General features: G+C 38.8%; 1 protein-coding gene across 1 annotated transcript in view; it reads right to left on the bottom strand.

Moving 5' to 3' along the window:
* LOC119782568 (BMP/retinoic acid-inducible neural-specific protein 3-like) overlaps positions 1-12039 on the bottom strand; it is a 72724-nt gene extending 60685 nt beyond the window's left edge. The window contains exon 1 of the mRNA XM_038283588.1: positions 11199-12039. Within this exon, the coding sequence (XP_038139516.1) occupies positions 11199-11434 (236 nt within the window). The 5' untranslated portion in view covers positions 11435-12039. The remainder of the gene's footprint in view (positions 1-11198) is intronic.
* Positions 12040-12466: the final 427 nt, after the last annotated feature.

Genomic DNA, 12466 nt, shown 5'->3' with positions numbered 1-12466 from the left:
GCAAAACAGCAATAAAAAGATAAAACTCCCATCAGATTTATAGTCCCCACGCTGCAGATCTATTAGAATCTGTCCTTAAATTACAGCCAATCCCATTTACGTAGCAGATAAAAAACCTTTAGATAAACCAAACATTACCGCCACATATCTGACTCAATAACCATCAACTATTTTCATTCATTTGAGACGGAACTATTCACTGACTTGTATTTTATTAAACTGAACTTCCAATTTTCACCACTGTTCGGCGCCAAGTAACCTTTCCTCTGATCACGGCTTGCTTGGTCTCGCAATGAATCCTGGGATATCCAAGGATAGCGACGATACATCGGACCCGTCCTTCAAATCAGGCAAAAAGAAGGACGCATTTTAAGGCCGCAAAACGAGGACTCTTGGAATCCGACCAGACCTCGGCCCCGCGCTATGACGTCATCGGCCTTCGAATCTGGCCTTCTAACGACGCGTCCTAGCTTTTCGAACAGAGCAAATTACTAGGAGGAAAGGGGATCATGAAGGAAAAACTCTTCATAACACAAAATGCACCTTACAAAATCTGAGGTCAACTCCCCCAAATGAATGAACCAAAAATCGTGAAACTACATAAAAAAAAAAATCATAAATAAACCAGGAATAATGGATGGAATACAAAGGAGGGTTAAATTAAATGAGGCAGGCTAGAGCAGGACACAGCAGATGTACCAGCGGTGACTACAGAACATATATAGAGGACAATCGATGAGTGGAACAAGACACAGATGAGACTAATGAGCAGAGTGGAAGCAGCTGAGAGTGAAATCAGAGACAGAGAGAATCAAAGAAGAACAGGACCTGAACACAGATCAGAAACTAATTAGCAAGACACAAATGGAAAACAACCAGAGACCGACAACAAACAGGACTAACCCAAAAAACTAAATCCAACAAAACAAAGATCAGCATATGCTTCTATCTTTCATGCGCTGGACAGAAGAGACTATTTCGTTCAAAGGATCTTCTTTTCATTTTTATTTTATTCTTCACAGGGGTACTGTGTATTTTCAGAGTTCATTTAATTAAATTTCCCAAAGGTCTCATCATGGCATAAACTTCCAGTTTGCAGCTCCCTTAGACTGGAATAACCTGTAGAAGGACTTGAAGCTGAAAAAAAAAAATCTCTGTTAGAGAACTTAAGGTCATTCTAAACCACTTTTAAAAACAGTTTGTAGTTCACTAATTTCAAATTGTATTCCAGGTTGGTTTTTTTTTCTTGTATTTTAGAAGTGATTTCTTGTCTATATATGTTGTAATTTTCCCACATGTTCAGCTAGAAAAGAAAGAATTTATGTAAAGTTTCAACCAAAAAGTATTTTTTCGGTGTTTTTTTATTTCCTTTTCCATTGTGTATACAACTGACGTATAGCCACTGAGTCCAAGGCTGGAAGAGGAACAGGATTTATCTTTTCACCACCCACAGTCTGCAGGACAGTGTGGGAGGTAAGCAAAATCTCCAAAGCAAGGACTGGCATCTTCGGTGTCACTAAATCTCCATGACAACCATTAGATGATTTCTAAAAGCCAAGCATTAGTTTGGATTGATGCCATTCCTACCATCACAAACATGAAAATATGGCTTTATAAACTCTGACTTTAACGCCAACTGCTTTATTTTAGTCTTCAACAAAAAGTAAACAACAAAAAAACACACAAAAAACTTCACATAAGGGATGACTTTCCAGCATGGCCTAAAACTCGTAGCATTGAGCTGAGCGCCCTAAATACAAGGGATGAGTGATTCCCCCTTATCTGGCTGAGCTCCTCATCCATGGTGTCCAAATACATTTAGAGAAAGATTGCTGTGCACTGCTACCAGGTGTTATTATCTGCCTCAGATTGTGCTGACCAATGTTTTTCTCCCCGATAAGACTGATCCCTTGAGGATCATCCAATGTCTCTGCTCTTTCTGCCCCCACTGGCTCCTGTTCGGCTGCTGTCTTAGCCTGGCATGATATCACCATATCCCAATAAACAGTGCACATCAGCAGCATCAGACATGTGTCAAACAGCCAAAACCGGCTGCAGCTGGTTGGCAGCTGAAGCTCCGAGGCAGCAGCATTCTTTTCCAAACGATTCTGTTCAGATGCTTCTGTAGAAACTATCCAAGGTTGGACTCCAGCAATCTATTCTCTGAGAGCACAGTTTGGAGAGATAAATGTGAAAGTTGAGCAGATAGCAAGATGCAGATTAGAGATCGACAGATACCAGTTTTTAAGGCCAATGCCAGTACCAATTATTTTGACATCAGTTTAGTGGCGGTTCTAGACCAAATTTACCAGGGGGAGAGGATGGGCTGATTGCTTTCTCGCCGCATTGCCAAAAGAAAGTAACACACAAATAAAATGGGGGGGGGGGGGGGGGGGGGGGGGGTCATGAGATGGTTTTCACAATCACTATAATATGATTCTGGAGGTATGTGAAGGGGGAAAATAACAGAAAATGACCATGATATAGAATAGACTAAAATAGAATAGAAAATCAGTTTTTTTTTTGTCTCACAATGGGGAAATTATGGTGTTTACAGAAGCGAGAACATTATAGAAAATGGTCACACAAATGTAGCCTCGTGAGACCATCCTGATCTCGCCAGCTTTCAAGGTTTCACTCGCAGATCAGTCTGGAGACTCTCCGTTGAAGAAAATTTGGAGCCGTTCACCAAACGAACGTCCAATCAGCGTTGGCTTTGAGGCGGGTTGAGGTGTGACGCAACGACAAGCGCGACAGTTCAGTCTAAAGAACATGGCGGCTTCAGCCGATGAAACTAGCGTTAGCGTGGCTATCGAGCAAGTTTTATCGGAATTACAGAGTATTTCTTCACTGAAAGAAGAGCGAAACACTGCTCTGGAGGCTTTTCTCAGAGGAAAAGATGTTTTTGCTCTTCTCCCGACTGCTTTCGGCAAGAGTTTGATCTATCAATTGGCTCCTCTTCATCGTCGCTCTGTTAGTACGTCATATGCTTCGTTGATCTGATTGGTTTATTTGGCCCGTCTATCACCAACATAGGCCAATCAGCTAACCAGTATTTTCGCCCCTTCCCAAAATTACTTAAATGGAAGGTTTCCACGAAAGGTTTGGATATGCGGAGCAAATCCATCTGGCGGAGTCAGGTTAACACAAATGTGGACCTTAGAAAAATGTCTAAGAATAACATAATAGTTAAGGGTAAAAGATAAACAATAAAATACTGTACTGTAAATTTTTTTAACAATATATACCATAACAAATGTAACGTGAAATTATAAAATACAGTATATCACTTGTGGTTCTGGTTTGCCTGGCTTTGTATGCGACATTCAGTCACCTCTCAACCAAGTAACAAACTATGGACAACTGAAAACTAAAGAGTATATAAACAATTAAAAAAACAACAACAGGACACTTCTTAGCCTTCTCAGGATAGTTTGCCATTCGTCTTTTTATCTTTGTTGTGGTGTGTTTTTGGTTGTAAATTGGTCTAAAATCTTCAGAATGTTTATATTATTTTATTTTTTTGGCATTTCTTGAAGCCAGTAATTCTTTTTCCTCCTCGATTTAGATGACAATTACACAAGCTTCAATTTTAATAAAAAGAAACATTTATTAATAAATCAAAGGAAAAGATAGCAGTGGATAGCAATTTAGCAGCCATGCCTTGCATGGCTTCTCAATGCACTAATGAATTGTTGAATGCATGCACGTACCAGCTTATACAGGCACACAAAAAAAGCACTAATATCGGCCTACTAATTTAAAGGTTTATCTCTAATACAGTAGGTAGAGGAATAAGATGATTTGAAAGAAGGGTATGACTGAGCTACAGCATCAAACTCTGAAGGTAGGTTTAGTAGCAAGCAATAATTAAAGTGAAAATTTCCACTTTCTATCATTGCCTCTTTCAGTTTCCTTTTGTCAAGCCCAGCGATATGATGTAAAATGTTGCTATAAAAATGTGTAATTAAAGAAATAAAATAAATTAATAAAATAATAAATAGGTTCTCAAGGGGAACCCCCAAGCTCCCCTTGGCAAAGCAAAATCTGTTCAACACAATAAAGCAACCAGACTACCATTCTGCTTACTATGATGCTGGACAGGACACAAAAAAAAAAAAAAAGTGAAAATAAGAATTTTCCCCAGAATTATGTATGATAGATTTGTAATGCTGTAGGCATAAGTATTAAACTGAATAGAGAGTTTAAAAAGCCAATTGAAAAAAGCAACGGAAAACTTAAAGTGGGTCTTCAGTGGATATCTGAGCTGGATAATGATTCAGAGGAAGGGACCAGATCAAGACTGAAATGCCTCACCAGCCCCGGAACCAACTTTCCTTTCAACTTGTGAAATGGAAATGAGGAAAAACTAAGTGCCATTGGCAAAACACTAAGCAGAATATTGACAGCAGAAGTAGCAAGAAATGACAGAAACTCTGCTTAACTTACAAGGTATGAAAACATCTTTCAGTTGCATTTATTTGAAAAACAGTTTGCTACCAAAAATCCTGTTAACTGGGATTATGTTAGAAATCTGTTATTTCTTGAGTCAGAATTTTCTCCCTCTGAGTAAATATACTCACATTTTTTATTCAGTATGAAATTATGCAGTTTTTTTTGTGTCTGTGTACTTTTTACACGTGTATGAGGGCTAACGAGAGTTTTGTATGTCTTAGAAATGCCTCGCCTCTACCTCTTTCAAAAAAAAATCAACGTGGGGAAACGTTTGTGTATGCTTTGCTGCGCAGAACTTTAGCTCTAAAAACAAAGCTTATTGCAGCGCAAAGCTCACAGCAATAAAGCGCCATAGACACCGAAAACTCGTAGCCTTAAGACAAACTTCTTTGTTGAACTCTAGATACTCGTTAACCTGCCGTTAACGAGTATCTTACCTCTTCCTCATGCACCTCACCTCACCACCACCGCAACCTCCCAAGAGGCCATTATATCAACGCCACGAGAAGAACAAGAAATAATTGGTGAACTGGGACGGTGTGGAGAGTGTCATTAAAGGCAATCATCATAACAATAGGACGGGATGAGAGTCCTGCTCTGCAGGACAGATGGCGGTTTAGCCTGCAGCTATTCCTCTCGGCATGTGGCGAACAGCGGAGGTGACAGGAGGTGGAACTTTGGGTGAACTGGAGGCAGAGGAAGCAGAAACTTTTTGGAATCTGGTGGGGTGGGGGGTATAAAAGCTGCTGCCGTGGGGGCCGAACTGACAGCTTAATCACATGCTGTCACATGACTGACAGCTATGTTATGTTCACTGTGCTGTTAGGCCTATTACAGTGGTCAGAGAGGTGGGACTGCACTTGAGTCCTTCGGGCCATTCGAGAGGATGTAGAGAAAAAAGAAAGTACTTTGAAGCATTGCTCCTACACCATCTCAGCTACGTTTTTGGTTTTCTATAAGATCGGGTCAAAAGGAGTTGATAATTTGACACTTTAATAGCATTTTATAAACATTTATTTTTAATCACATCGGCATGCTTTTTATTGTGGCAAGAAGCAATTATTAGGGAATAATTGTTTCTCACAAAATCGCAGCTTGAACAATTATCAGCACCTGCTGTTAGTAACCTCTTTCTATTTCTTTTTTCCAATAGGGCGGCACTTAGAGCTCGATTCTGTGTCTGGTAAAGACTTTTTGGTATTGATTTAGATGGAGATGCATCAATCACATACCTACAGATTGGAATTGGACAATTTTCCCTTAATTAGCTCTGATTGGCAAACACTGAAAATGTATGTCTAAGAACTCCCATGATTTGCAGAGAGTATATGCACCTATAAACAGAGATGGGAAGTAACGAAGTACAAATACTTCGTTACTGTACTCAAGTAGATTTTTCTGATATTTTTGCTTTACTTTACTACTTATTTTTATAGCCACTTTTTACTTCTACTCCTTACATTTTTACTAGGAATGCACGATATTGGGATTTTGGCCGATATCCGATATGCCGATATTTTAAAACTCATGTAGCCGATAACCGATACCGATGTTAAAGCTGGACAAAATAAAGTAGTCATTGAAAATAGCAGTTTCGTTATCCATTTCTGACACGTTGAAAAATAATATACTCCAATATATTTTCATATGCTAATATCAAATTGATTTTTAAAAACGCGGTATCGACCTATTTTACTTTCAAAATGTCGTGAAATTTCATCGTTCTGTTACAAACTCTCGTGATATTTTGCAAATACTTGTGAGATTTTGTTAGTAAAATAGATCGATACCGCGTCAATATATCAACATATAAAAATATGGCAAAATTTCGTGAATTTTCGGGGGATTTCGTAGCATAACGATGACATATAGCAATATTTCATTAGTAAAAGAGATTGATATGGTGTTTTTAAATGGCAATATATCAGCATATGAAGATATTGTGATATTTTAATGTATCAATATTTTTTCCCTCGTCTTTAGAAGTTTTTAAGTCTGTAAAAAAGAAGTTTTTGAGGAAGAAGAAGAAGTAGTATTTTTTTTTTTTTTAGACTTTAGAAACTCAGAAGCTGATCAAATATCGGGTTAAATATTGGTGGGGTGGCCGATGTCCGATATTCAGTTTTAAGGCCGATACAGGCTGATACCGATAGGGGGCCGATTATATCGTACATCCCTAATTTTTACACAAATATCTGTACTTTCTACTCCTTACATTTTAAAAAATTGTCTCGTTACTTTAGTTTTGAATCATTTCAATGGAGTTACCGTTATTATTTTTCACGTCATCAATACCAAATTCAATCTAATTGGATGGGAATCTACATTGCATTTGAGGCACCACTACAAGATGAATCGACAGATTCGGCGGTATTCATTCGCGGCAAATCATTGCAGCTTGGTGGTGGTGGCGTTAGCATAGTAGCATGGACGACGAGATGATTGAAAATGAACACAACGGAGATCTAGTCCTATTGGCAGACATCCATTTAAAATGTAGGCAACGGCATGAAAAAAGTGGTTTCTACTTTTACTTTTATACTTTAAGTAAATTTACAAGCCTGTACTTTGTTACTTTTACTTGAGTAAAGAAGTTTAATCAGTACTTCTACTTTTACCAGAGTATTTTTTAATACAAGTATCTGTACTTTTACTCAAGTACGGAAAGTGAGTACTTTTGCCATCTCTACCTATAAAGAAAAAGCATGTGCTTATACACAAGTGGAACAAATAAAATCATTGTATTTTCTTTTCTTTTTTATTTTTGTTAGGTTTGAAAAATAGTACCTCCATCTCATGATATATCAGAGTTACCGTGCATTCGCAAAAGTTCTTAAGCATCACAGATCCTCCACCATACTTTTACACAGAGCATTAGATGCTCTTCCACTCACAAATAGCAATGTGTTTAACCCTGTAATGCCAAATGTATCATATTTGATACATACTGTTTCTGAAATGTTTTGCGTCTGACACCTTTTGCATAATTTAATGGTAAAAACTTTGCTCAAAATCCTATTGTACACAATCAGATATACCTGATAACAGCCAGTAGAAGACTACACAAAAAATAATCTTGACTTATCGCATAGTAATAAATTATTAATATCAAAAATGTTTTTCTTTCTGAAAAGAAAACACGTTGGAGCCTTCGATGGCAGTGAAGAGAGCTCATCAGTTTCGTTTTAAAGTGGGGAAACGTAACGTTAGTTTCTCAGGTAGCTCATCTGATGCTTTCCTTACCTTGTTAGTAGGTTACAGACAGTGATAAGGTTGGCTACTTATTTTACTCTTAATTTCATTTGAATTAGCTTAAGCAGCGTTTATATTTACTTTATAAATAAATTAACTTTCAAATTATGAGGGCAAGGCTTTTAAAGTTTAAATCTTCTGGCAAAGATAAAGTAAAGAAGATCCTGCAATTTATGGAAGTAAAGCAGAATAAAATCCAGCAAGATCAGTAATATGTCAATTAATTATCTGCCACATTCCCATGTAAATATCTGTCTTTGGAGGATGTGTTTTTTAGCACCCCTAGTTCTCTCATTTTTATTCCAAATACAATTTATAATTTGAATCACAGGGCTATTTTTATCTCTATGGTTAAGTATTTTCTCAAGTAGCAACTTTAACTGCTATACTTTCCTGTCTTAAAAGGCAGAACTCTTCTAGTCTAAAAAAAACTAATTTGTTGAAATGGGGGGGGCCTATTGTTTGAACCCCTTAGGGGCTTTTAAAAACAAAAATGCCTGTCTTTTTTTGCGCTTTATGAAACAAAGTAGCCTATATTTTGTGGATGTACAGCTACATTTCTCATGTAAGTTTGCGTAGTTTTAACACAAACATTTATTTTCATATTGCACCAGTACAGTTAATGAGCACCCTGTACTTGTGTGCTTGTTTGTTCTGTCTAAAATGTTTATTTTGGAATAAAAAGGTTAATATAAAAAATATTTTTTGTCCGATTCATCGATTAATCGAAAAAATAATCGGCCGATTCATCGATTTTTAAAATAATCGTTAGTTGCAGCCCTAGTCATATTGATAAGTATCGACTACTGTTGAAGTTTGGACCAGGGTCTTTGAAAAGTTAAACTTACTCTAATCTTACCAAATCATGTAATCACAGAGAAAATTCCACTTATGTTAACTAACCTCCGCAAGTTTATGCTTGTGATGATCAGAGAAAAATCACAGTCGAATGAATAGTTGGGATGTTGACCACCAACTGGTTGTCACAGAAACTCTATAGTTATGCTGCCATACGCTTAAGATGCTGGTGGACACAGGGACAACTTTTCATAATTTTCCTTCATTGTATGTATGTTCTTGCATTCTATAGTATTTGTAAGCTCAGCCCCTAACCTACCATCAACACCTTTGACTGTACATAATATAGTTGGGCATGTCTTTCAGTGCTTAGTCCTGTTTCTCTCCCAGATGTAGGTATGAGCTTAGCTTATATTGTGACTAATTTGATGTATTCCTTAAATAGGAAACTTTTAACCTGTCTAACTGGATGGGTTAGGGTTATTCTGATTGAATTGTCTCTATAAAGGGCTTCGAGATGACTCGTTATTGAATTGTGACTCAAGGATATCTTTCTTCTGCAGCTCTCTAACCCTTAGCTGTAGAGTTTTTTTCTCTTCCTCACCATTATGATGTTTTTGCATGGCTATCCTTGTCGCCAGTGACTAACTAATAGGCCTCTGTGTCAGGTTATATTTATATCTCAGGGGAAAAGGAGTCAAGCATCAACAATAAGAAGTTTCTAGAGAGTCTAATCAACTTGAAATGTGTGAATGAATAAAAAGCTTGTTATTTCAAAGGGAGTTTTATATGCACCCATTATTGCACATGCAATCTAGTTAGAACAATTACTTCCTAAACCTTCCAAAATTATTTTTCCCAGTTTAAAAGAGTTGCTTGAAGTAAATGCAGAATTTTTCTGCTCTTCAAATTTCAACAACAGCAAAAAAGACTTCAGTTAAAGGACTTATTTTTCCTGCTGAAGGGATTCTTCACTTTTTGTCTGCAGGATAAAATGTGGAATTATTGAAATGATACATGGATGGGTGTTTTGAATGCAGTGGTTTTGTAGAACTTGTATATTACGTTGCCGTCAGGCTTAAAATGCTTAATCCATAATCCTCCAAGTGGCTGTTGGGTCAAAAGTGTGAAGTAAACAGGACTGGGCACAGTGTGTTAAATACCCTTAGGTAGAAAGGTGGCAGAAGGCCGTTACTGATGCTGGTCGCCTCTGACAGCTCAAGCTGTCAGCATCTTTTGTAATTATCTCCGATTATTCAGTAATTTTGGGAGAGAAAAGGCATGAAGTCAAGGGACTCCTGAGAAAGCTGATGTGGCAAACTCACCGGAAAAAAACTAAATGAATGAAAACAATGCAGATTCCCAAGATAGAAAAATTGAGAAATTTATTTATTTGCTTGTGGATGCCCGCTAAGTATTTTTTCCACTTGGATAAACTCCTGGCAGTGGTCACTGCAGGAAAAGTAGCATTCTGTTCTTTAACCGAACGCCACGAGACTATAAGAGCATAGCGAATATGTGTGGATTCAGACCGGCTTATTTGCTTGTGTGCAGTCTAAATGCTGACAGACGGAGGATATGAAGTGCACGCTTCAACGAGCTCCTAACAGCTGCATCGGAGCAGCGATACATAGGAATGCTTGTGAGGAATACTTAGACAAAGGTGGCAGAAGCTTCTGCTAATGCAGCTGCAGGAAGTCGAAGAAAGGATGCACAGCTCCGTGTGCTGTGAGGGGATTAACTCCTGCTCTGCTGCAGCAGAGGTCATTCACAGAGCCACCAAATGTCTTGAATCATCCAAATCCCAGGAATGAGTGGGGATTGTAGGACTGTTTGCACTTCGAATCCCTAATGATGGAAAGCAAAGGGCACGTTTTGAATCGCTCCACTACTTCTTCAGGTTTGCTCATCTGCTCGCCGCTAATTGATGCAGTTGTCAATACCTGTGGGGAATGTAAGGTTTAACTGCAAACACAACAGTGGTCAGATCAACAGAGGCACCAAAAGGTTAAGCATGGAGGGGTTATGGCAACCTCTATACATTTACTAGCATCCATGCTGGCTCCCTTTAGCTATAAATGACATGAAAACAAAAAAAAACACTTCCTGGAGATGTGTATTACTGATATCTTTGTTTGGCCTTCAGTTTATGCGCCCCTCTGAGCTTTATAACCACCTGGCTGTGTCTTTCAGAAAATTTTAAAAACAGACAGCCTATTGATGACTTATTAATTTACCTATTGATCTATTCTAATTGATATTCTACAGACAGAAATCTGTTTATGGCTAAGCTCCCTCCTCCTGTAAAAATCATTAAAATCTCGGAAGGCAACACTATATCCACTCTCTAACATCTTTATGATGAATTTAAGAAAAAAGACGACGACATTCATTAACTGGTAATATTTATTTGGTTTAATTAAATCGTTTTTGTTTATAAATTTATCTATTCTTCTAACAATAGCCTGATTTTGAATGCTCCTCACTCACCTGAGCCTAATTTCACACTGAATTAGGAAATTTTGGTAAAAACTGAGATTCTTTTTTAGGTTTCTATGTCCTCCCTTGTGATTATAATAAAGTGGCCCCCATTTGGACCCCTTAAAAAGAACTTTCTAGATGTGCCCCTGTCTTAATTAAGCTTAGGCATATAATTGGGCAAACTCCTTTGGATAATCGTGTAGAAATGTTACCTATAGATCTTGTATCGGGTGCTGAAGCCCTGCTGGTATCTCTCCAGAGCCTCCTGGAACTCCAGCGAGCGGTGGAAGGGTCCTTTATCCGACAGCAGCCACTCCAGGGAGCCGGGGGCGCCTTCGCCCTGCGCGGCCGCGCCGGAGGTCCAGCCGCAGCATAGCCACAGGCAGAGGACCAGCAGCCCCTTCCATAGCAGAGACAGCCGCTTATGACTGATCCTCTGACGGCTCATGCTTCACCCAGCGACACCTCATTCTCTTCGGACTGGAGGGAGGACGGATGGTGGGGCTGAAAAAGTCGCGCAGCGCGCAAATTGCGCAGGATTGTCAGGAGTCAGAAACAAATCCAGGGAATAAAAAAAAAAAGTGAGAAAATAATACCGGTTTATTTTTTGTTAGTTTATTGACACTCAAAATGCAAAGATGCGCCCCTCAGCTTCAGTGCGTCCAGATTCAGTGATCCGATTAAACCAAGAGAAACCAAACGCAGGCAATGATGTCTTTGAAGCGCCAACTCCAACTAGTTCCCCCCTCAATCTTCGTTAAGTTTAAATCGGCAGAAGAGCCTCCGGCGTCCCCGCTTCCCGTTGCTCCCCGGTGAGAAGTTGATGCTGAGCGGAGTTCATGCTGGGTCCGTCCCTGCGCTCAGAGACATCTCCAAGGGTGGGCTGCGAAGGGCATATTTCATCACTCGCATGTCTAAGAAACAGAAATGTGTGCGCAGGGAAAGGCTGCGGGCTCCTACCCCTACTGCTCCCCTTCACAGAGTGAATGATCTCTCTGGCTTCGACAAAGAGAGCTTTTCTTCCTTGTGAGACAGCGAGAGGGCGAGCCGGCGCATCACGATGAGGGCAACACAGACGCTGAGAAAGATCATTGGCTGCGCTCAAGTTTTTAGAAGAGGGAGATGATGATAGTGATGGTCAGAAAAATACTCCATGGGTCAATAAACTGACCTCTATTAAGGTCCCTTCTCTTAATAAATCATTGAACGACTCATTTATTTTAGCTGTCAAAAAAACACGTAATGAATGAACAACATTTTGACCACATAAAATGAGGTTCTAGATTGAATTATTTGTCATCTTTATTGTTATATATACAAGCAAGCATATGGAGTGAATTTGTTTCCATAATTTTTCCAACGAAAACATGTTGTAAATGGAAACAAAAAACACATTTTGTTTATAAATTGAAATAGGTTAATAAAAATTCAACTCAGGAATTAATCTTAAAGGTATTCTGGAGGATTTCTGCGTCAGGAC

Source organism: Cyprinodon tularosa, unplaced genomic scaffold (genome assembly GCF_016077235.1).
Source record: "Cyprinodon tularosa strain WSP-4 unplaced genomic scaffold, ASM1607723v1 ctg195, whole genome shotgun sequence".
NCBI lineage: Eukaryota > Metazoa > Chordata > Actinopteri > Cyprinodontiformes > Cyprinodontidae > Cyprinodon > Cyprinodon tularosa.
This window is presented reverse-complemented; position numbering and strand designations above follow the sequence as displayed.